Source organism: Zophobas morio, unplaced genomic scaffold (genome assembly GCF_036711695.1).
Source record: "Zophobas morio isolate AGI-343-1 ecotype UQ-CSIRO unplaced genomic scaffold, CSIRO_AGI_Zmor_V1 ptg000058l, whole genome shotgun sequence".
Taxonomy (NCBI): domain Eukaryota; kingdom Metazoa; phylum Arthropoda; class Insecta; order Coleoptera; family Tenebrionidae; genus Zophobas; species Zophobas morio.
In genome coordinates, this window is record NW_026972163.1 from 7,208,229 (window position 1) to 7,235,509 (window position 27,281).

Consider the following 27,281-nt stretch of genomic DNA (forward strand, 5'->3'; position numbering starts at 1 on the left):
CTCAGATGCATTCTTACAATCACTAAAACTTAAAGGCCTTTTAAGAGGTGGCACGAAATTTTTAAAATGCTAAAAATATTTGTCACATTATATAGGGTTAAGGGATATGAACCGGTATTCTACGCTTTCCACCGTACCATTGCCAGTACAATCCTACAGATCTGGCATGGGTGCAGTGCAAAGACTTATATAATAAACACAGTCCACATAGCATCACATATTGTTGCACAATATACGATTTTACGCCAGTGCCAGTGGTGCACAGTTTAAACGCTTTTTGTCAAAATTTACTCCATTTTGTGTAACATAACCAGTAATTTTGCTTGATTATATGGGTGCTCAGCCCGAATTGCGAAGGGAAAAATTCACGTCTACATTTACCCATAAAAGTGCTCAACAGTTTTGGAAATCATTGATAGTGTAACACCCAAAATTTCATTTGGGTAAGGTTGAGGCCTGCTCGGCTAGCTCGGGTGGGGACATGTTCGTTAAAGTTCTTCAATTTTTATTTAATGGTCGCCACGAATATAATCTCTTTAACTCCCGTACAGCACAAATTCCAGCACTGTTATAACAAACTAACATACCATTATTTCAGGAGGAAAGGGAAAATTTCGGTAAGATAATAACCATTAGTAACTAAATCCAAAAGCAATTTATTATATTTACTCATATGAAACAGTGAAATAATACAATGTAATAAAAGGTCCTGATAAATTCTTAATTGCTACTGTGGCTACCTCAATATTCAACGTGAAACACAACCATATCGTAACGATAACCGAGCATAAATAAATAATTGATCGATTACCGATCAACAACAGTGAAACACTAATTTTACGGAGCTGATGAGATAGTTAACCGCCAACAATCGGTGACTCTAGTACAAATAATTACAAAACTATTGAAATTAAATACTATCAAAACATAAAAACAAATGCTATCGGTCTAAAGTAAGATTGTTTTTTTTTCTTTTTGTACATTCGTTGATTCGGAAAACAAACGGTAAGTCGTTTCCAGATAGCATGTATCAGGAAAGAAAGGAGAAGAGAATAGTACGAAACCCTGATGATCTAATGGATAGACACTTGTCTGTTGACGATGCACAGCGTTCCTCTCCTCCGGGAAGAGGTGGGAATAAACTAAGTCAAGATCACGGTGCTACCGGGGCTGCCCAGGACGTTTTAGTATCAACCAGGAATCGGTATGATTCCTACGGTATCCGGACTGCCTGGATGACTATGCTAAACGGCGAGTCTTAGGAAAGTGTTCCTGGAAAAAGCCTGAAAATTCATTAAACCTGAAACTCCTTTCTATTGAGGAGGCGATCGAACCGAGGAGACTTTTTTTACATCGAAAAGTTTCCTGGAGATGGTGAGCGGCGTAGGTAGAGTTGGAGTTTCCTGATAAAAATAACAACGGTGACTTGCGAGCACTGGATACGTGATTCCTGTTCCACAGAACGTACCAACGATACGTAATCCAGCAAAATCGCAGTTTTCGAATTACTAGGAGCATTTGATGTTCAGCTCACTTCAAAAAACAAAATCGAACAACTTTCCACGACCACACCTCAAAAATATTTCAGTGTGAAAGAAGTTCATATTTGATTTTAGCTATTTATTAACTGCAAACTATAATTATACATTGAAAATGTTAACAATTAATTATTTGAATTGTAGGTGCAAATATGGCCGTTGATGTTGAAGGCATGTCTTGAAAATTTTCAGTTCCAGATAATTCTGTGGCGGTGGTTGCATGTTTTTCTTGGTTTTCAATGGACTACCATATTTTGTTGCTGGTTGATGTTTTAGTGGCTATGGAGTCGTCAACATAGCTTTCAGCCACTGTTGACAAACTCCACCCCCTGTGCCTTTTCAGGGCCATTAAATCGCCCCCGGCATCAACAAGTATTGTTGCTGATGTCCTCCTCAGAGCGTGACTTTTATATAAGAATAATTTTATTATTTCCTATTTCATACAAAAACCTTACATGTACAACCTGTATGTAAGGAAGGGGTTGGCAACTTCAAATATTCCGCCACTTATCTTGGTATTTGTCATATTTTCTTTACGACGACTTCTTGTTTTGGAAGTTTAGAAATAACTGAGTAATATTTGGCTCAATTACATTGCGTCGAAAATTTATATACTCTATGCAAATATTATAAAAATTTCCCTATACTACGACGGATGTAGATTTCTTAGTTTTTCTCATAGGAATATGAATGAAAAGTGAATGTGTTGTGTCTTCAATATCACTCATTTTAATGTCCTTGTTTCCTGCACGCTCCACTTGTGCCAATAATAAGAACAACCTAATAATAAAGAAAATTATTGCATTGAATTTAATAACATTTTACATACTTTTTTAAGTAAATTTTCCATATGTGGGGCTTCTTTAATAAATTTGTAAATCTCATTTGCAGTAAAAACTTTGGATTTCTTATATTGATATCCGTCTGATTACCTTTTGAGATGCGCCTTTAATTTAGGATAGTTTGCAATATTTATATTGTGTTTTATTCCAATCATTGTGCGCAACATTGCCCAAAGTGATATTGGCTTAAACTGAGGTCTAATGTGAACAAAATACGCCATCAAGACGTTTTCCGAAAAAGACTGCGTGATTTTTAATACGCCAGACCATAAATTTATGGGATGTGAATTCGTATTTCAGTTTTGATTTTTCTGGAATAAGATGGTCAGACGTTGCTGCAGCTTCCTGCATTATTTCTGGTGGGGTCATTCTTCGTCAAAATCGTCGGAACTCATCCTTACTATCTAAAATTATACAACTTAAAAGCAATAATCCCAAATAACATTTTCTTTACCTGCTTTTAGAAAAGGAAAATTATGTACACAACCACAACGCGCCAGTTATAAACGACTGTTTGACAGTTTGCAATTCCAGCTGACATCTCCATCAAACGAAAATTCGTGCTAGTTCTGTTTCATAACGTAAGGGTGCTCGTAACTAGGTATTTAGTAGGGATGTACCAGAGACTTTAAATACATAGACTGGCTGTTAGTAACATTTCTAATGCATTTTGGTGAAGCCACGGCGCATGGTAGTATGGACGCCATTGCTATAACTTTTATGTCAAATTAAGTGAGGTTGTGATGGTTAGCAGCAGTAGTTTCTAGCACAGAACGTTTCTAGACCTCGAAATAAAAGTGGTTGTGTGTCGGGACTTACGAGATTGTTTGTAAATATGGCCATTAAAAATGATTTGGTAACTAAAATGTTTGCCTTAACTTTGCAAAGTAGGACCATACATTTTTTTTCTACATAATGAACATTTGTTTAATATGGATTAGTTGGACGTAAATAATTCTTATTTTAATTTATTGCTTAAACTAATTTTGAGAAATTATTTGACTCTCGGAATAGGTTATGAGTGCCGCTTAAGTACTGAGCGTGAAAAAGCTATCTCTTTAAGACAAAAATTCACGAAATTAATTTTGTTTCAAGGACATTAATATTTTTAAAGGAATTTACATATACATATAGATATTGTTATGCTAAATAAATAATTACAATTTGTTGTCTTTTTTATTTAACATTTTAAATTGCATTTTGTGACCGGAAAATTCAAATTTCGCGCACTTACGGTTATAAGCAATATGGCGGTCGAAAAACTTCACGTTTTTCCTGACACAGCCAGTCTATGTATTAAAGTCTCTGGGATGTACCGACTGTAGGTCTGGCCGACTAACCGACTAGCCGATTGTTCGGCCAGTAAAAACCGACTAGTCGGCCGACTGTTCGGCTTTGCTAAAACCGGTTTATAAATGCCACAGACAGTGTGTTTTTTTTTTCTATTTCTCTGACTACCTTAAAAATTTGTTTTATTTTAATAAAAGTTCCTTTGTTTTCCAAAAAATGTGTTACATTTGTTTGGATAATTTTAACATTTATTTTTTTTTGTACTAACTCAGTACAAAAATAAAGAATAACAGAATTTAAGGCCCGTTTATACAATATTTTAACTGAGATTAAGTTGACCACGCGTTTAACAAGGCCATTAGCGACTTCTGATTGGCGTAGAGTCGGTCACATGGTACTTTAACGCCGTGTTAAAAATTAAATCGCAATTACATATTTAATTGAGGTTCTGTAAACCGGGTTTAATTGTATTATATACTATTTTAATTTTAATAAAAAAAAGCCGACCAATCGGCTGTTTAGCCGACCAGTCGCCGACTGCCAGTCGACGATGAAAAACGGCCGAATAGTCGGCTTATCCGACCGGTCGGCCACTAGTCGGTACATCCCTAGTATTTAGACATCAACTAGACTATGCGAAATTGACGCTATTACATAGTGGTCCTGGAAAAAAATCTTTTTACCATCTTAGTAATGTTAAATACTGTAAACAATAATTGCAACTAGACGATGAACATCACAAATCAATTATTAATAAAATATAATTCAGTCAATCAATTAATTAATACTGTAAATGATAAATTATAAGTGAAACTTCTTGTTTATGTCAAAACTGTAGGAATGTAACCTTTTCTAATTATACATTTAATTTAATGTTTCTGAGAAATAAATACACTGATTTTTTATCGACTTTCTTTTGTTAAAAATTGTCACTTGAATACCTTCCAGGGAAGATAGATATATCCACTACAATGCACTATAACCTTCGTAACGCCTACATAAAGCACTATTTTTATTGACTGTTTTTAAGCAATTGACAGATGAATGGAATAGTCTTCATAATCACATTCAGGAAAGTCAGGAAAAACAAATATCTGTTCTAAATTTTTTTGATTGATCCACTGATTCCTGATACATTTTGCGAAACTCTTGTGAATGGACGATGGGTCGGTGACGATTCGGAATTTCACCGACATCGCGTGAGGGTGGCCTCAGTCGGGAGCGGTGGTGCTCGGGCGCCCGCTCCCTCTCCGGGGAGCGAGCACCGAGCTGATTCTATAGCCTGAAACACGGATTTCCAGGTGGTCTGGTGAGCGCCCGCGAAGACTAGAAATAAGACGGCGGAATTTCTTACAATAATGGGGTTATTATTCCCTGCCACCAGCTACACGGCTAAAATAATCCTACGGTTAATTCTTACATAGAATTACAATTCGCTTTTAAGGGGACTCGCTAGACGAGGTATAACATTTTTTTGGTTTTTTGTATGAAAAAATGATATTAATATAGATGTATCATACATCAAACTGCAGTTTTTTTGATATTCTAGACCGCAGAGACCAGTTCAATTAATTAAAAAAATATGGCTGAGAAATATCGTAAAAAAAGCACCATTGTATGTTTTCTTTTCAAGTTTTTTGAGTCATAACCATCATAGAATCGCTTGAAAATTCTCACATTGACAAACATCACTTTTTACAGGCCGCAGAGTCATTAAATGTTTGTTAGTGATACAATTTATTTAAATAATGTATTTATTAAAATCAAAATATACCACAAATTAATGCAAAATACGTCGAATAATTTTAACAGGAATATCAGAGGAAAATTAATGATATATTGCTTACCAGAGTTTTTAACAAAAACTAACAATTATTGAAAAAAATGGGTTTTACCTGGAAAGTCGGTTCCGTAAATTTTAGTGGCGCTCCTATCGGCAAAGTCCTGAACTAACGGTTCAAATTCTGGCGAATTGATTCCCATTTTTTTCATGCTTCAAGTTAGAGAAATACGCTTACCGTCTTCAGTGCCACAATGGGCACGTCACATCTACAGAATAAGTTACTGTATTGACATGGAATAGATACAAAAGGAAAGTATAAACAATAATAAGTATGCATGTTGCACAACGTTTTCGTCTGATCAGTGATCTGTATATTTGGCCAGTGAAGTGATAGTGTGATTATAAAAGACATCAGCAGAACATGCCGTTAGTACAATCAATTAGGATGGTAATGGAAAATAGCCTGCATATTACAGTGGCTGAATGCCCTCTGCAGTATTAGAATCTTCACTGTCATAATCACTAAGACTATAATCTGACTCTTCGTTAATGTCGATTATAAACGGCGCAATATCTCAACAGTATTTTTCGACATTGTGGGCGTGTGTTAACGCTTCTTTCCACATTTCCACGGCATTTTTTTGACCATAACCATCACGCCCAATGTGATTGGAATAATAATTTTTAGTAATTCCCCAAATATTTTCTATAGGGTTAAACATACAATCATATGGCGGCAATCGCAATACACTATGGCCATACTGTTAGGCCAATTCGTCGGCAACATACGTTTTTGGAGGTTTGTTTCTGAAAAACATGACATTTTAAATGAAACGATAGAGAATAGTATATGCATTACTGTGCAACCAAATGAAGAAGTTCCGTTTTTAACAGCTGTGGATTTGAACTTATGTCATGTTGTCTAAGCCATTCACGAATTTTTGCATTTTTCCATGAACCGTTGGGACATTTGTTTGCAAAAGTACTGTGGTAGCTTGCATTGTCCATAATAATCAGTGATGGTTGGTTCCTCAAGATTCATGAGCAATTGTTTTTCAAACCACTTGAGAAAATTCTGTTGATTCATTTCGCCATGATAGTCTGGATTTTTGGTATTAGAAGAAAATACCGAACTATTTTCAAATATCCATGTTTCATCAAGATATACACATTGCAAAGTATTTGGGTTCTGCTGATTGTGCATGTATTCACGGAAGAATTTAGTTCTTGCATGAACATGTTGTAATTCCATAAGACGCTTCCGCACATTTAGCAAAGTTGAAAATATGAGTAACGGGACGATAATAATTTTTCAAAACCGTTTTATTACCTTTTTTATATACAGGACAGATCTGAGAAATCTTCCATTGACTGGGAAATATATTAGTTTTTAGGATTAAGTTATATATGAGGCATAGCGGCTGACGAAAGCTATACATGCAATCCCTGATAATAAAGGGAGGTATCTGATCAGGTCCACATAATGTAATATGCTATTAGGAAAGTAACCATAAAAATCAGTAGTCATTAATCATTGTACATTTGTTATTAATAAAACAAGGTGTTATTCTTGATTAATAAACAATTAAAAAGCAAACATTTAATAATACAATAATGCATTATAAATAAAAACAAAACCAACAAAAAAAAACCTTTAAGCATAACCGTCTAAACACTTCAGAAGGTTGTTAAAATTCCTGCCTTGTGTATGTAAAAAAGCTTGTATTCTTCTGCGGCAATTGTCATTTATTCTAGCCAATATATTTTCATTTACTAAGTTTGTTTTTTTCTTGGGTACCTTAAACCAATGTTTCCAAATTTTAACCATTTTTTTTTAAGTTGCTCATCAGTTCACAAAATATTGAAGGTAAATAAATCATCATCTCCGTGAAATTAGGGTTCTACCCTATTGTAATGATACGGATGTGCTTGGATACGCGCCCAACTCTGCAAATGTCCCGATCATTTCTTGTCGGATCGTCAGCCACAAGATCTAAGATGTCCTCCTTTAACTGTGGACAACGTGTGGCCCTATCATGGAACTGAATGCCAATAGGAACAAAGCTGTCTAATCACATTTACTGTGTAATGCTTTTACCCAGTAACACTCAGTATAAATTCGTGCGGCAGCAATGGCATTCCCTTCGAATTCGTCAAAAATCAATACGTCAAACCACGGAGTTAATACGACCTTTTATTCTACCTCCATGCGTCAAACATTTTTAACTGCTTACCGGTTTACGTTGATCTGTACCTTTTCTTGTAGGTATATATTAAGCAAACATTTCTGTCAAGTGGAGTTTTATCAAATTATTGCAAAAACAACACAACCATATCTTTGTATATTCCAACTGAAATGGTAATTAAACATGGTCATAGCCGACCGAAATATTAACTAACCGTTTTATTACCAGTTTTTGTGATAATGAATGTCTTATTTATTTGTTAGACGTAGCAAAAGAATCAACTTAAAAATCATTAGAACTCCACCAAAATGTGAGAAGGAATTTTTTTACTTTTTTTTCCAATACTCACCGGTTGATTGTTACGAGCGTAGCGGAGAGTTAATCCGCCATTTTCTAAACACCCGATATAATTGTAGGTTTAATGTATACTTTATCAAGTAATGCATTCACATATTTTTCTTGATTATTTAATTTTGGTAATTTGCGTTTTAAGTAATGAATATAGGATGAAGTTATACCAGAATATTCTGTACCCAGTTTCATATTTAACTTTTTCAAGTATTCATAATGAAGTAGAGTTAAAGTATTAGTTTCTTGCAGATGCATCGGGAAAACTACTAAAATGTTATTGCCCATAAAGATAAATCGCTCATACATCTAGATTCTCACTTTACAAAAAAGTAAATTTATTTGATCAACTATGAATTTAAGTTTGATTTGGATATTAATAGTGTGATAAGAAAATTCTTCAGGATTGATAACCTGACTTAGAATATTAGTGGCAGTTTCCACGTAATAATACTTAACACTATTATCGTGTAGCATGTGTGTTATCTTCAAAATTTTGAAAATACGTTAACGGCTTTTCAAATTTATTCCAAGTGTCAAGTTTGCCTTCTCCGGCTAAAAAAATATTGTCCCTTATTTATTTCTTTGTGTTTGTCCTCTGACACCTTCCGATTTTACGTCCAGAGTTTTAAGTCTGGTGTATGTATCCATTTTTATTAGACACGTAATCTCCGAAAGTGCTGGACCGATTGTCGTCAAATTTTGTATCTATATTAAAAATATGATGGAGATGGTTAAATGCTAACCAAAATTTAGCTAATTATTCCCACCAACAATTTTTAGTAAAATAAGTTTTTTATTAATTAAATTATTAACAGGTCACCCCACTTTCTCAAAAAGAGAATACGCCCGTCTTTATTTTGTAAAAATTCTAATAATAATAATAATAATATTCACAACATTCTGTTCGACTGTGGCTGAATCAATCATTTTAATCCCCTGTCTCGAGGCGACAAGCTTATTCAAGTTAAAACAATTTTCTACTGACATTCTTCCCATGTATAAACGCAATTTCAAGTCCTTGTTTACACATCGGAAGAAAGCTTGTTACTACTTGTTGGGAGGCTGTTGGTTATTTGCTTTAAATATATTTTACATTGTCCGTACTGATGCAATTTGCACAATCGCATGCAGTTTGTGTCCCCACGCAGGGGCTGCGGGAGTGTTACTTATGGCACCGATTTTTACTTTATAGAGGTTATCGCAAAACACACATAGTAAAATCTAATTTTATAATTTTTCAAAGAAGCGAGGGGAGTTTTACAGAAATAAATTTCGATCAATTTTTCATCAATGCTTTTTGACATATATGTGGAAAAGGAATCGTTGGTTGATTTTGCTGCTTCTAGATACGGTAAGAACAGTGCCGTCATTTTGTTTAAATTATATAATGGAAGAGTAGTCGCGAATAGGGCATTAACTAAAATATAGATTAAATTTTTTATAACTTGATTACTATAATACTAGATAAACAATAAATAATTTAAATAATGGTGCTGAAGACGGGCTATTGAAATTATAGTTTCTAACAGACTTGAATGGAAATTTCAGTGAAACTAACTATTAAGCAAAAACGAATTTTGTTTACACATACAGTTTGGTATTACATTTATTATGAATGTCGTTAATGTCTTATGTATCTTGTTCTTCCAAAGATAAAATTTCATGTACTTATTTAATGGAATTGGTATTACTGGCAGTGTAGTCATAGTTTACGAATTTACGTAGACCCAAAGAATGCTGAAAATTTAAATATTTAAATTAATGTTAAATAAAATCAGAAATCTATTAGGAGATACATCTTTTTGGCTAACCTAAATTCTCTATATCACAAATCTTGTCGGAAAAATCATTTTTCTCTTTGTCTCAACCTTCGTGTTACTTGGAGTTCCCATTTTGCCCTTGATTTAAATTTATTATTAAAAAAATAATAATAAAAAAATAATCGTTCTTGTCGACTTTCAGGTTTCTGGTGATGCATTGAAAACCAAATACAAAGGAAGCTGGAATATTTTATTGGAGAAATTGCAAAAATCTTTAAACAAATTGATAGAAATAGCTGCTTTGCGCAGAAGAAACTACATCATTGATCAGGTAGGTTAAAAATTTAAGTAACTTATACTTAATGTATACTCCGTTGAATTTGCTGCTATATTATGTTCAGATAATAGTAGCGAATTGAATGATATAATAAGGTTAGCATACGTATTTGTTTGTTTATAAACCCACCAGTTTAATGTAAGTACACCAATAATAGTCCAAGGTGCAGTCTAAAAATCGTAAGTATTATAAAATTACGAAAACGTTAACCTTCTCACCAGCTTTAAACGTAAGATGTAAAAACATGCTTTTCTTTCGTGTGTTGCCACGAAGAAGGTTGGTACAACTTTCATTTTGAAAAATTACACTTTGTACTGCAAAATTAATGAAAACTAAATGTTTATTTTTGAGTATTATGTTGTAAATATTTTAAAGTAATGAGCTGTTTCTTTTTTACTCCTGGTTCAGAGATTTTCTGTAATTTTTGGTCTTCAGCAGAGGTATGTACTAGGTAGTAGACGTGTGAAAGAGACACCAATGATTATTTAAATTACAGAGTTATAAATTCGACATTTAAAGCAATTTGTTTCAAGCTGCCAAAGCCTTTTGACGGCATAATTTATTTTCTTCGTTGAGAATGATGATAGTTATATTAGCAGCAATTTGATATTTATTCAGTTGGCCAAGTGTCAGGAGTTTTTGGCCTGCTTAGCCTTTCAAAGTTATTTAGTTGTAATGAGAACATTACTATAATATTGAGCGTTATGGCAGCCAAACGTGTACCCATCAGCCCAGCGCCGCAAATTGCGGCCATTTGAGGGCTTCAAGAGGCGTGCTGTCGTTGTTGTAGTAGGAGATGAAGAGCAAGCTAAACGGCAATCTTTGCAAGAGGCTGAGGGCGGTAAAGACGTTCCCGATAGCACCGTACTTGATATGAAAGGTATACATATATATATATATTATATACAAATACATGTATAGATAAGAAACTAATGCTTGTTTTATCGTTGTATATGTATTTATTATATGACACCATCTTTTTTAAAGCTCATTTAAGCAATATTATGTTTTAACTTCCCGAGCGTAAGCCAAGGAAGTATTGTAATAGAGTCCATTGACTCACTTCCTACTTTTGTTTTCTCGATCTTTCATGACTCCTAGAGTTCGGTCCGGTCCGTCCGCCTGGATTTTTATTAGACAGATAATCTTCGAAACTAGTGGTCCGATTGTTGTCAAATTTTGTAGGTATACTAGGAATATCATGTAGATGGCAAGACGCTCCCCACTGCCAATGGGACGACGTCATCCTCAAAATTTACAATAGTATATATATTTTTTATTTTATAAAATAAGATACCCTTGCACTTGTAGTGTATGAATCTGTATCGAATTTTCTCCCTAAATTAAAATTGATTTTTTTAAATTCGGAAACCAGAAAACACCTAAAAATAAACTGAACAACGAGACACAAACGGACAATCGGATAAAGCCTAATAGCATAAACAACTCTGCTTATCAAAAATGTTAAACCACTGTAAATGTCTTATTAGGGAATTAATCATGCACATGCCTTTTTTTGCTTTGTACCTTTCGTTCTGCCAAAATGTCAAATTAAACTTGATGAATTTTTTAAATGACCACGCGTTATCTTTATTTTAACTTATAAAGGTTATCATAAAAAAATAAAATTTGCAAAATCAAATGATGTTCGAAAAAACTGGAGCTGTACATACTCAAGGGCGAGGGAAGTTAGGTTGAACTTACTTTGGACCAATTATTTTTTACATACATCTCGATGTCTGGTGTAAAAACCCAACACGGATTCATATATCGCATGCAAGAGTATGTTATTTTATAAAATTTAAAGAACACATATTCGGCCAATTTTTAAGATGACGTTATCATTCTGTGGAGGGACCATAAAGGGGTAATTTAATTAACAATTTATCATGTTTCCGATAACCTTAAAACGTTTGCAAGATTTCAGAGTATCTTATTTTATACAATAAAAAAAAACTTGTAAATTTCGGAGATGACATCCCATTGGCGGTGGGGATGATTAGCCAAATTTTGGTTAACGTTTTACCATCCACATGATATTCTCAGTATACATACAAAATTTGACAACAATCGGTCCAGTGGTTTCGGAGATTATCGGTAAATCGACACAGGCAACAGACAAACAAAGAGACGACCGACAGGCAGAAACAAAAGAATGAAAGAAAACTTAGCTGACGCTCAGGAAGTACAAAATTGAAGTTAATTGATTGCATTTATTTCTTTACTTCAAATTTTATTACAGAAATATGAAATTAATAGTGGTAGTCTAATGACATGAAAAATAATTTTTGGAAGTTAAATACATATATCACATCTGACAAATGCTTAGCGACGTGAAAACGATCTGGCATATCTAGTAATTTTGACAATTGAAAAATGACACTTGTTTTCCTAAATATTTTTGGGATTTCTCTGGACTAGCAACCTCTCACTCATTTGCATACTTTTTCAATAAGGGTTTTAAATCCGTCTAATCTCTCAATAGTGGCCAACCCTATCGTAAATCATACACTTTCTTGACTGGTTATTGAAGAAAGAAGATGTTTGATTTACAAAAAATGCTCTTTTTAGGACTTGCTTTATTCAACAATACCTAAAAACTGGATAGTTTAACAAAAAAATAATTTCAACTCCCAGGTGAGCAGTAATATTATCTACACTGTCAGATTTTTTAAGCCAAAATACGTTATAGCTTTGGCTGAAAGAGTAAAATAAGGTTTTCTATTTTTATTTTTTATTAAAAAAACGAAAATCTAATGCAATATAAAAACTATCTTCATGAAAATTTGCGTATTACGAACAAGTAGATATGTCGCACGAGTCTTCAAGTGCTGTCGTAAGAATGATATTGGAAGTGGCGTTTTGCTGTATTTCGGCTGATTTTAATGCCCGTAAGGAGAAGCCTTAAGTTTCGGAAGTATAAATATATAATAGCACATTATTAAACCATAAGCAATAATAATTTCATAACATATTTTCCCAGCAAAATTAATTTTTTTTATTAGAACTTTTTGGAAAAAATGAAGAAATACATTTTTTGTACGATCATGTCATTTGTATGAACCACGGTGGTATTGAATTTACTCTTAGGCTTTCCCAACAGTTGTATTGACCGTTCTAGAACGGTAAGTGATTTACTTACCGCTTTGCAGTGAAACTACAAATCAACGATTTTATAACGATTTATTAAATCTACAACACTGTAATTTCCTTTTCCAACTTCTCAACTACTTGGTTGACGTATTTTCTATTTCTATAATTCAAAAACGATTTAAAAGACTTTGCATTTTGTGGACGACATTGCATAAATTTTCGACACTTTGTAGATAGTTAATTTTTTCATTCTCTGTATTTGTGACTGAACTCAATATGTGGCTTGATATTTGGAATGTTCACAATCATAATTTCTCCACGATCTTCTATGAGTAATATTCACATTATACATATGTACAATTCTTCTCTTCTACATGCCCCCGCTACTCCTAATAGCATTCCGACTTAAAAAATTAAATGTTTGTAGTTCCTCAGTCTCTATATTTGATTATGTTACCTTAAGAATTCGTCCGAGTCAACTGTTACGAATCTCAGCATGTCTTTTTTATAAAAACACTAGCATTTTTGGTTTTGTGGCCAATATTTTTTCGTTTTAAATATACTATCAGTTATAATATAACAAGTGATATGATTATTATCGATAATATTTCGAGTGAAACCGAGCTGCAGATTCAACGAGTGCGAAGCACGAGTTGAATGTGCTGCTTCGGTTTCACGAGCCATATCTTCGATTATTAATCATATCACGAGTTATATTCAACATGAGAATATAATGAATGAACACATTTTTTGATAACAGAATTGATTTCGTCGTTTTGAGCTTGCCCCCAACGTTGGCAAGCCATAATAGACAAAAAAATTATGAAATTCTAAAATTTGTCAAATTTGACAGTTTTTAAATTTAGGTAGCAACAGACCACAATAAGGCAATAAAATTATTATCGCTGTGATAGACATGTAACTAAGGGCATGAACAAATTCTATTGGAAGAAATGGGGTCATATGATACATGAATTATATTCTCAACGTTAGAAACTTAGAAATGTCAATAAAATCATGGAGGAAAAACATGCTTTTTATCATTGAATATTCGGCCCACAGACTATCTGGAAATGTGAGTTTTTCATTCCTTTGTATGAAATCCGCAAGACTTTTTCATTAATATTCATGTTTTTCTCCCCACACCACTATTTAAATAGTTCATAGGTCTTTTCATAACGTTCTCTAGACTTTTCAGGAACTATGACGTAACAGCCAGTTTTCCACGCATTTTCGATTTCTTCCTCACAATCCATATTGCAGTTTAAATTATTAGCTTCGAAGTTCGACACTTCACAAGCATTTTCTCTAGGATAACCATGTAAAAATGCGTTGATACCATGATACATTTTGTTTGTTTGCAGTTGTCAAAGCGTTGCTAACGCCAATATGACCGACTGCCTATTCGAAATTATCCGGTTTTGCACCTTGCCTGCAGTTTTTCTTTAGTTTTTTTAGATATTATTCATCTTGATCGTGCAAAAAATGTATAAGCATCACGAACGTCGCTTTGCTTCTCCTGCAAACTTTTGTCGTCGACCTGTAAACCCCTCTTATCGTTCTTAATACTTAATACACTATAAATTCGAAGGACCAAAAGTATGTTATTATAAATTCAGACAAACATAAACAGTATATTATCAAACAAATTTAATTTGCAAAGCCGCCAACACTTAAATCGTTATTTGCTAGGGATAATGTCCACCTTGTCACCGCGGGTTTCAGCACTCGCGTACTAGTTTTTACGGATACAACCCGCACAACTCCGTCGCCACCTAGGTGAACTTCGGCGACTCGTCCTAACCTCCACCGTAGTGGGCGCAGTCCATCCTCCACTATAGTGTATTTCAGAACTCCGTTCGTCTAAGCCATACACCGTTCCAAAGATTGACAGATTCCAGGGTCTCTCAACCATCGGTCGGTTAAGAGATGATAATTCTCCAAAATCACTGCCACACAATCGAGCAAACGATTCGTTTTGTTTTATTAACTGTAAATAGTAAATAAATAGGTTACTTAAAAAGAATGCTATCTTAGTTCCTCTTGTACATGTAAATGTAGTGCTTCAACAATTTTAACGTCAGTGCTTTAACCGCTGAGTGAATCGCTATATCATATATCCATGCTGAAAGTGCACTATGGTTTTCTTGTTTCAACTCGTTTGCCCTATACTAAAAGACAAGGACACACTTAGATTCAACCAGAGTTGAGCGATACCGTGATTTTGCGAACACGGTGGTCACAGCGGCCGTTCCTTTTGAATCACGGTGATTTTGTCACGGTGATCTACCAAGTAACAGCGAGCAACGAAAGTAGCGATTTAGTACTTGGATCACGGCGCCGGCGTGAACCGCGACTTTTCACGGTTCCTCCTTGTCACCGTCACTTGGACGGTGATCGGTGATCGCAGTAACTTCAATATTCTCTCGCAGAGGAACGGTGAAACGGTGTGCCATGTGAACAGCAGAAAATTCCGATACATCAATGAATGAATAAATAATAATTGTTGGGGATCAAATCAATAACAACAAATCATATTGTATTGTATTGTGTATTTATCACGCAAACAAAACAAAAGATGAAATAACAATAAACTGCAAAAAGGCGATTACGAACGTTTGGGTTAGGAAATCTGAAAGTCAAATGTCTTTTTTTTTTTATTTAAAATGGTAATGATGTACCCCTCCATGCTCTGAAGCATATTTGGTTGCCTACTTATGCTCCGAAAATATTTGCCCTGTTACTAGAAATCGCAAATTGTAATTCCAGGCCCTCCTCCAAATATATTTTCATTGTACACCCGTTAGTACGCTTGCGCAGACAATTTGTTGACATGGTTACACTCCATAAGAGAAATCGAGTCGGCAAACAAAACAAACATTGCGTCTTCAGGGAAATGCAAATATCCACTTATACTTTAGTATACTAATTTTGCAAGTATTCAGCCTTAAATAATTCCCGTTCGGCACTTTCGAAATTTGTCCCCTTATCTGACTCAAAACAGGTCCTTTGCGTGACCACGTCGAGAGGTAAATCTTTTGAGCGCCGAAAGATAGTTTTCATTGTTTAAATCTCCCACTAACTTTAAATGAACCGCCTTAGTAGAAAATCAAACAAATAGGGCTATGTAAGATTTGAGTTTCTTTAGATTTCGTATTCTACCTTCTCTTACTAAAAACGGTCTGGCGTAGTCCGTAGACCCCGTAGACCCCCGAAATATAAAAAGGATGCAAAGGTTGCAAACGGTATTTGGGAATATGGAAGTGTGGCTTCACTTCCGGAATGCAGATTCATTTCATGAATTTCTCATATAATCAAATTCGCAATGTGATATTTTGCTGGCAATAAAACTGGAAACTTGTTATCCAAACCAAATAACGCATGTTTTAAGCGACCACCGGCTCTTAATAAACCATTATCATCAACAAGAGGGTCTAATCTAGACTATACAACTTTAAATATTATATGTAATTATAAACCAATCGCAATAATTAAATTCCCTTAATTACGATGTCTTATAATCAGTACGCGGGAATTTATCTCACCACAGCAATCCCCCAGTTGAAGTAAGGTGTGTTTTACGGCGAGTAGCGGGGACGCTTTGAGCTGGTCCACAAGGTCGTAGCCAGTGCGTCGCTAGGAGTGTTTACAGCTAGTAAAAAAACTACTTCTATATTACTATATTACTTCAAATAATAATACTTGATGCCCTTTTTAATTTTTCAATCACAGGACCACAGATTTGTGATCTTGAAATGTTATATTATGTTGATATAGTCCAAAAGAAAAATATATTTGTAATCAAACTATCGCCGGGACAGCACTGGATCTAGCGTATGAGATACAATTCCGCGCGTTGCTTATAATCCTCGTCAACATGCGGTGTTTCTTGAAAATTCCTACCTAGCGATTTTCAGTATGTGTATCTATAATTTCACAAATTTTTAGTAAGCCTTAATGTTGCCTAGGATATTCGTTGTTGACCAATTAAAATTTTGAAAACTTTTCAACAAGTTTTGTGTATATAAAAAAAATGAATCGATTCGGCGAGAATTCTAAGCAAGAAATTGAACAAGCAATTTCTTCAAATAAGCCAGCCAATACTGTGAAAACAGAAAACTATGTAGTTCATCAGTTCAAATAGTTTTGTGCAGAACGAAGTTACGTTTTAACCAATGACAAAAACGATGAATTTATTTGCAAAATTCTCGAAGACTGGGCATTTAACATTCGATGGGAGTGACTCTAAAGAAGCTGTAGCCAAAACAATTTGGAACTAAACGACAAAACACATGCAACTCAAATATGTATTATGAGGTATTTGGTCGAAATGTAGACCCTTTCAAAAATGTCATATTTGACAGGGCACGAAAAGCCAGGAATGCAAAGCGCAAAATTCTTCAAAACATCCCAGAAAAACGGAATAAAAGTGCAACTGCGCTGCCTAATGAAGAAGTGCGAAAAATGATTGAGTTGTGTGACCCAAATGGATTTAAAAAAAGTTTTATTATATTGCATCAGTGGAGTTTGCCTGGCGGGGTGGTGAAGCGTGCTCTTGTCTAATTGACTTCTTTAGGGATGAAATAATAAGGAATTATGATTCGTCCCTAGGCCGATTAAAATACAGGGTGATTTCGAAATACAAGGTGATTGCGAAATACATGCAAAAAAAAATGGGGAATAGCTCACAATATGATTATGTCACTGGGTAAAATTCACCGTCCTAAGTGGTAGCAGTGTCTAGAAAAAATTATTTGAAATTAAATGTAAATTGTTATACGCGCCGCTGGTAATGTTTCGTGACCTACATAATTACTACAATAAATGGAACAGAGCGACTCGGATTAAGAACCAAAAAAGTGACTTTATCAGGCACTTTTTTAATCGCAACGTGAAAAACACGAAAAGGGCCAGTCATTATCGAGCAGTCGGTGAAATCGGTTTATGGTGCAGATTTCCCATGCAGAGTGTGTCGATATGGTAATTTTGGTGTGCGCGAACATTTGCATCAGTGGTACAGCATCTCCGAGATCATGGTACCTTCAAACCTTAAACTCACGAACGTGGGTGGCCGTGATAGGACAGAAAGAAGAAGTTGGATTTTCACAGCTTGTAGTACATATTACATTAAAAGAACACGGCCACATCCATACCATGTTGACAAAGTGCACGCTTTGGAGCCCGCTGATTGTCCACGTTGTGTAACTCACTTTTTGTCCGATGAAACCCCACATGCTCGTCAACAAGTACGATTTCAAGAGACGGTTTTCGATAAATGTGTATCAGTTGGATGAAACAGTTAGTTTGTGGAAATCAACAGTGTCCAGAAATTTTCGAAAAGCTTCAACAACAAGTGAAAGTGGCAGCCGCTACTCCGGTGTTTTTTTACCTATCAACAAACCACTTGCGACGCTTTGACGCCTCTATTGCTAGTCAAGGACAACATTTTCAACATTTCTTGTAAAAAGGTAGTAGCATTCTAAGTTGCTCTTATTTTTATTCCAATAAACAATGTAAATTTGTTGTGGCAAGGACCAAACATCCGTGAGAATCAAAAGTTGATCATTACCAAAAAACTTTCGCACTGACCTTTAACGATGAGTGAATAAATGAATGAACAAATGATAAGCAGCAAAAAGTCGGTTTTACTTTTAATTGAAACTGAAAGTGTTTACGTTGTTCTTATTAGAACGTTTTTCCAACTCTGTTTACAAGGTGGCTCAGTGCCTTCGTACGGAGGGTGATTCATGGGGCTTTTGCCCCATTCAACTTTTAATTTGTTTTTTCTAGATTTCGACTCTACTAGGGTGGGGGATGCTGTGGTTAAAATTACTGCGTATACTTCGTAGTCACCTGTATATGCAATAATTTTAACCACGGCATTACGTAACGTAGGAGTGTGGAAATATAGAAGAAACAAATTCAAAATCGAATGGGGCAAAACCCCCATGAACCACCCTCGATACGAAGTCACAGATCCACCTTGTAAAGAGAGGTGGAAAAACGTTCGAATAAGAACGACGTAAACACTTTCAGTTTCAATTAAAAGGAAAACCGACTTTTTGCTGTTATCGTTCGTTCATACATGCATTCATTTATCGTAAAGGTCAGTGCGAAAGAAAGTTTTTTGGTAATGCTTCATGATGATCGACTTTTGATTCTGACGGATGTTTGGTCCTTGCCACAGCGATTTTACATTGTTTATTGGAACAGAAATAAGAGCAGCTTAGAATCCTACTACCTTTTTACAAGAAATGTTGAAAATATCCTTGACTAGCAATACTGGCGTCAGAGCGTCGCAAGATGTTTGTTGATAGGTAAAAAAACCACCTGAGTAGCGGCTGCCACTTTCACTTGTTGTTGAAGCTCTTCGATAATTTCTGTTGACTTCCACAAACTAATTTAAGTGTTTCATTCAACCGATACACCTTTGTCGACAACCGTCTCTTGAAATCGTACTTGTTGACAAGCATATGGATTTTCATTGGACCAAATGTGATTGTTGTGTCTGTTGAAAACAGCATTGCGAGTGAATCCTGCTTCATCCGTAAACAAAATACACTTTAAAAAGGTAGGGCGTTCACGACACTGCGCTAACAACCATTTACAGTAAATTACACAACGTGGACACTTTGTCCTGTGAAACTTCAACTTCTTTCTGTCCTATCACGGCCACGATCGTGAGTTTGAGGTTGAAGGTACCAAAAAGATTAAAAAACGACAACCATTTGCTATGTTTGCCATGAAAGGTAGGCAGTGGTAAAGGTTTCAAAATTACGCTATGTTCACTAGTTTCGAATTTATTACCATCATTACAGTGCGTCTGTTTTAAGAATTCCATAATCTTGTATAGTCGTGTAAAGTTTCTACACTTTATCAGTACCTAGTAAAATTTTACAACCCCTACTTTGAGGGATCGTCGGACAATGCAGGGGGATAGTGACACCAATAAAAGGAGCGTACCGCCATTGTATAGTGGGCTAGAAACATCCAGGGTTGCATTGAATTTGTGATTTATGGTGTTCTGGGTCCAACCGTCATGGTTAACTTTGAAATACCAATAAAATTGTATTAGATACTGATGTAGTGTACCTTACTGTAAAACCGTAACAAACAATACTTCTCAAACGTTACTTTTTTTGTCTCACTTTCTCTCATTCCGGTTGAGATGGTACCTATTGGAGATGTTTAATGAAACAGATGAAATGTAAAGTTTAGGTTAGTGTTATGTTTAATTTTCAGAACACGTTTTGCTCACTTTTTTTGTTTGTTAATACATAACTGTTTGAGAACCTCTGTCAAATTTCGGGTTTAACTTCCACAGGCGGAGTTATGTATTTTCTCTTTCGCACCTCGGCTTAAGTTAAAATGAGATAGCGCTTTGTTATTCTTGTTTCTCACAGAATAACGCGAAGTACCGGTGGTGGAAAATAGAGAGAATGAGTTTTACGATATCATGGAAAAATTAAAACAGACGGACTGTATGCATGTTAATAGTTGTAGAGTTAGGAGTTTGCAACGCGTTCGACGTCGGCGGACTACCTTTTACTTTACCTAAAGTTTTATAGTATTGGTTTTCTACCGAGGTACATTCCTTATCAGTTTCTGGTTCCCAATACGATTCATTATGTTCTGCGTCTACTACTTGAAGTGTCTCTATTTGATTTTGAATATTATTTTACTCTCTCAACCTTTCTGTGAAATCTAACAACCTTGCATCTAATTCCGGTACACAAGTCCTCTTTGACATTATTTTGTACACGTGTTATAGCAGACTTGATTATTTTACGCTGATTTTTTAACCTCGTAACGTCGGTCATTTTCGCAGACTACAGGCGCGCAACGACGAAGGAGAAACTTAAGCACAGGGCGATAGAAATTTAGAACTGCATGATTTGGAAGGATAGAAAAAGGAATGATCTGACCTTAGGATGATTTGATATGCTGCAACCTCTCAATGATGATTCATGTCTGGGATAGTTCGGATATTCGGCTCGAATTGACCAAAAATGATTAAGAATTATTAGTTAACTTCGAAGGACCAAAAGTAATTAAATTGCAATCGTCTTGTTTGGGATTTATTCTAGAACTAATTTACAAAAATGGTATGTACCGGTACCGACTAAATGGAGGGGCGGGGGACAGACCCCCACCTCTCACAACCCCAGGTACCTGCTTACAATATTTTGTACATGGATATATTGACGCTATTGTTGTTTTAGAACTTCTAGCAAATTCAGTTGATGTCTAAATTCAGTATTATTTTTACTTCCCAAGCGTAAACTAAGGCCGTGTTGTACGAACCGTATTATGTAAAAAAATTGGTCACTCGTTTACATCTTTCTGTCGTCTGTCTCGATTTTTATGAATTATGAGTTAATTTCCGAAACTACTGGACGTGTTATCAACTGTGATATGTATGTTAGGAATATCGCGTAGATGGTAAAACGCTGACCAAAATTTGTCTAATCATTCCCGCCAACAATGTGATGACATCCTCCCAAAATTGTTCATTGTAAGTAGGATTTAAATTTTATAAAGTAACATCCTTCTGTACTTGTTTGTGAATCATCGTTGAGATTTTCTCCGATGCATCCATATTTTGGCACAAAATTTTTTATATTAGTATAAACAGAGTTCCAACAAGGTTATTCGTTAGCTTATCGTGTAAAGTGTTAGCCTTCGGACTTGTAACCAGTGTGGCATGGGTTTTTTCTTTCTTACACTGTTACTGCTGTTATCTATATTTTTTTATTGCTTAAATCTCAGAAACATTACACACTTTGTTTCATTACTGGCGTCACACTGCACGCGTCGGAATTGACATACATGTCCTTGCTGAAATAATGTTAATCAGAACATTTTCAAATGGGAAAAGTAACTAGAAATAAAGGAATAGCCTTGCCCTCTCTTTATCAATGTATTTATATTTGTGAAACAATTGTTATTCCGTTTCCTATTACGGAGGGAGAAGTGTACAAGTTAAGAAAATGTGTTTTCGTAAGATTACTCATTCGAATCCATAGGCAGTGGCGAAATATGGGTGATTGAAGTATGTAATCTTTATTGTGTCAAAAAAAAACAAGTTTTCACACTCGTCAAAACACCAAAAAAATCCAAAAGAATAGAAATACATTGTGTACAAAATACCTACATAATGTACAACATACTTATACGTTATGTACAAAAATTTACAAAATGCTAAAAAATATAATCCAAGTATTCGTTGAAACTGTAAAAGCTATTTCTAATTAAAAAAGACTTAACTAACTTTAGACATTGACTGTGTGGAAGATGACGGTAACTATTAGGCAATTTATTAAAAAATATTATGCAGAAATAGTTTGTGGCATTTCTACAACGAGAAATCCTAAATTTTTCAACTGAGAGATTAGTGGTCCTTGTATTAAGTATCTCATGAAAAGAATTTAATTTGAGTTAATGTTGTGTATTACATATTTAAGGCAATAATAAATATACATATAGACAAGGTAAAGTCAAAATGTTTAGAGATTTAAATTAGGACCTGCAATCATCTCGATATCCAATACTGCTCTCCGTTGAAGCCTAAAAAGATTGTTAAGTGATGAGAATCCCATATCCCAAGTGAGACTGTACTAGGGCATGAAACGCAACTTTTAATACATCACTATCGACAAAATTGGATAGATTTCTTAATAAATGCGTATTTTTTAAGATTTTAGTGACTATGTAGTTTATGTGTTCATACCATAGTAATTTTGTATCTAAAGTAATACCGAGGAACTTTGTGATATTTTCAGTATTTAGAAATATGTTATTTCTTTTCAGAGAAAAAACCATATTAACCGATTTTTTTTATTGACGCAAAGTTTATTAGCTAAAAACCAGGGTTCTGCATGGGAATGTATATTAAGAAAAGAAGGTGTCACTAATTCAGTGGCTGATACACATTTACCAATAGTGGTTCATCTGCATATTGAACTACAGAATAATTATGAGAAAAAAATGTGGCAGATCATTTACGTAAATTAAAAAAAGTAATGGCCCCAGTATTGAGCCCTGAGGTACTCCATATGTAATTTCCTTTTGATCAGAAGATACACCGTCTATAGTAACTATTTGAATTCTATTGGAGAGGTAGGACAGTATTAGCCTGATGGCAACTGGCTTGAAATTATAAAAAAAAAAGAGTTTCCTTATTAAAATCTCATGGGACATACAGTCGAATGCCTTACTGAGGTCTAAAAATGTAGTTAGAAAATAATCACCATTTTGAAATGCTTGTATAACATAGTCGATTAAAGAAAGAACAGCCTTTTCGGTGGATAAAGATTTACGGAATCCAAACTGATTGTTCGAAAACAAATATTTAAGGATTTGTTCAACCATTAATCTTTCGAAAACTTTGGATAAGACGGGAAGCAGCGAGATAGGTCTGTAGTTCTTGAGATCGTTGACATTACCATTTTTATGTAATGGAATCTTCAGACAATTCGGAAAAACAGAGCTAGTAAGTAATACATTTATTAATTAACTTAGTCAACGGTGGGATAAGTATGTCCTTAACTGATGTGATAACTTTAATATTTAAACCATAAATATCACTACTATGTTTGTTTTTTAATTTACTTATTTCATCACGAACCTGCACCTCACTGACTGTCTGAAATGAAAAAAATGTGTTTGATTTTTTATCAAATGATGACATAACTCTGACAGGATCTAGATTTGAAGTAGACAAGGAGCTTACAATATCGGTGGCAATATTAGTAAAATATCCATTGAAATCGTTTGGTAATATTCTTGTAGTGTCCTGAACTGTTCGTTTTTATTTCTATTTATCAACGACCACATAGGTTTCGAGTTGATACAATGGTTTTTAATAAAAGCATTATTAGCAGTGATCTTGGCTTGTTTGATAGCTTGTTCATATTTATATTTGTAATCATTGTACATTTTTTTCAGATGCAAAGTTCCATATAATTTGTATGAGTCCTACAATAAATGACGAGTTTGTCGCATTTTTTTTAGATCAGATGTGAACCAAATTATATTGTGAACTTTGGACCTATTACACACTATTCTTTTTTTAGGAAACGCAGCATTGAAATTTGTTAATATAGTTTCTAGAAATATAGAAAATATAACACATGGGTTACAATCGTAGTTAATAAAACTCCAATCAACTAGATACAAAAAATTATAGAACAGAATTTTCCCATACTGTGAAATAGGACGTAATTTTTGAAATGAGAGAATTGTCATATGCTGGTTTACTTAACCGTAATTTAACCAAGATTCCTGTGTGATCAGATCTTGGAATACTAAGGGGCGTAACACCCACAGAATTTTTATTTACATTAGCAAATACATTATCTAAAGTATTATTATTATGTGTTTTAAATGAGGCAAAGGGAAGAAAAGCATAGCTAAATAAAAGAGCACAGAAATATTTCGATTTTGTATCATTAGTACCAAAAAGCAAATTGAAATCCCCCCTATTATGACAGATTTAAACTTCTACTCAACTACATCAAAGAGCTTGATTATAGTATCTATAAAATTATTGAAGTCACCCTTTGGTGAATGATATACTGTTATTAATATTAAATCAAACTCTCTTATAAATACAGCACTCAGCTCACAATCAATTTCAATCGACAGAGAACTTATGTTTTCTAAACTAGTACACAATAGATCTCGATTTAAGAGGGTCATCACACCTCCATGTTGGTAACGTGACCTAGAAAAATGGGATTTGACATTATAATCATCCAAGGACAGAATACTGGATTGTTCCAATTTTAACCAATGCTCTACATCTCTATGGTATATTAAGGAATTCAGGACAACAAACTCTTCAAGAATCTCAATGTAATATATATATATATTCAATTTCATATTTGATAAATTGAGAAATTGTTACTTTTTATTAATTTTTAGCTGATTGTATACCTGTGTGCGAGTATCTGCAATATTTTTTAAATATTATTATAGTTATTAAAATGCAGTTCAATACTACATCCTAATAAGTAATAACTTTTGTATTGAAGGAATTGTTCATTTAATTAACTTCTGGCTGCTTAGTACAAGACGAAATGTTTTCACGAATTTTTTTAATTATAAAAAAAAAGATGGTCATAGCTCTCTGAAAAACGATTGTATATAGGGTTCGATATTGTTTGCAATATCCAGTTTTATTACAATCGAAGGTTGTGTATATTTTTTTACCACGTTGATTTAAATTTTAGCAAATATGAGCCTGCCGCAGAAGGGAGATTGGCTTGACGAAGTAGTCTATATGGGTGTCGGAGAAGAAGAAGCTAAAGTCTTGGTTCAGAAATATAATAGTCAAGCTCGTGAATCCATAGGCATACAGAGAAGATTTGGTCATAGAGATGATCGTCATAGATGGCAAAACAGGCGTAAGTACGAATGACATTATAAAATAATAAATTTATTTGTGATTTGTGAGATCGCAATTCAACTTGAAATTGACGTCTCTTACAATAATTATAATTGCTGTGGAAGATGCGATGACAGTAGTTGCGATTCCCTATCTCAAGTACTGTTCTCGCATCTTCCTTAACAACGGCGACTTGCGATATCGTTCGATAGTATATATAGGCATGTCAACAGAAAGGAGAAATGTTGATAGCATTTTAACAAAAGAAAACCTAACATATACACATCAGAACCAAATTCTGCAAACATATCCCGAAATTTAAAAACACCGCCACTAAAAATGACTAACAGACAATACACAACTAATTCGGGATTGCAAGAAGCAGGCTTAACGAATGTGTTGTATACAAAATTTTCTGCAACGAATAAACTTTTAAAATGAAAAGATTAACTTTGAGTTATTTACAAACAACGACATTGACAGTGCCGCAAACACGTTACAATGTTGACGTTTCTAGGCTACTTTAAGGATACAACACGAAGTAAAAAGTACGCTGCTGAGTGCTTGACTATGAAATAAGAAAATTAAAGTGTGCCTGGTATCTTTAGTCAGATGTGTTTTGTCCATGTCAGTATTTTAATGTTATAATAATAATAATACTTTATTAGCTATGAGACACAAATCCTTCATTAGTTTTGTCAAAATTCTAAATTAATATAATACACATAAATGCACAAAAGATAAAATTTACAATACAAACAATAGATTGGAGAATAATATACATATTTGTATACTAAAGACAAACATTTAGTGCATTTAGAGCTTCACACCAATTTAACTCGCATTATAATTCAATAGACCGTCACAGCTGGATGTCTTAAACCCACTAACTGATACCTATCTAAAAATACCTTTTCTGGTTAAAGCACAGAGCAGTAATGAATTTTGTACCCACTTTTTTTTATGTGAAATCGTCTCCTCTCGTACATACAGCGATGTATAGCATGTGAAACTTTCTTGTGTCATAAACCATCGTCAGATTTTAATCGCTAATAACAATGAGACTAAAAATGCGACAACAATGGTTGAGCCCACAACAGTGTTTCTCCTAATTCGGCCCTTTGCGTCTGGGCGGTTCTTGACACATGGCATGGTTTACATTTGCTAAATTTTATGAAGGGTCGCCTGTAATAGTTATTTGTTTAATAAGGCTGGAAAATGCAGTTTTGGAAAGGTGAGGAAATTATTGGAAGCCGAGTCGGAAGGGCGAAGCTTGCAATTTACGAGCATTTCCGAAAAAAAAATGCAGACGTGTACAACACAACTTTTTGTGTGCCGACAATTTATTATAATTATTTATTTTGACTTGTGTTTGAATTAAAAAACAAATCTTTTTAGGAAAATTTTATTATTTAGAAAATATATTGGTAGCACTGCGCGATCTTCAAAGATTCAAATTGAACAATTGAAGATTAAAAATTGAAATGTCATAATTTCATATAAACTATGAATTGTGATTTTGTGAAAGTTTTGATAAAAAATGGAACCACCTGCGCATATTAAACAAGCTGCACAAGACAGCTTATTACTTTCAAAATCTTCACAAAAATATTGGCGGGAGTATGAAATATTTCAGCGATAGTGTGAAAATAACGTGGTGCAAGAATGCTCTGAAATAAGAAATAATACGATCGTGGACAGTGAATTTCGTCC

General features: G+C 34.4%; 1 protein-coding gene across 2 annotated transcripts in view; it reads left to right on the top strand.

The window, feature by feature from the left end:
- The window catches only part of LOC135143101 (heterogeneous nuclear ribonucleoprotein U-like protein 1), a 102,255-nt gene that overhangs the window by 34,290 nt on the left and 40,684 nt on the right, over positions 1-27,281 (top strand). For both annotated transcript variants that reach the window (XM_064074961.1, XM_064074962.1), the window contains exons 9-11: positions 9,953-10,081; positions 10,799-10,967; positions 25,414-25,587. In XM_064074961.1, the coding sequence (XP_063931031.1) occupies positions 9,953-10,081; positions 10,799-10,967; positions 25,414-25,587 (472 nt within the window). The remainder of the gene's footprint in view (positions 1-9,952; positions 10,082-10,798; positions 10,968-25,413; positions 25,588-27,281) is intronic.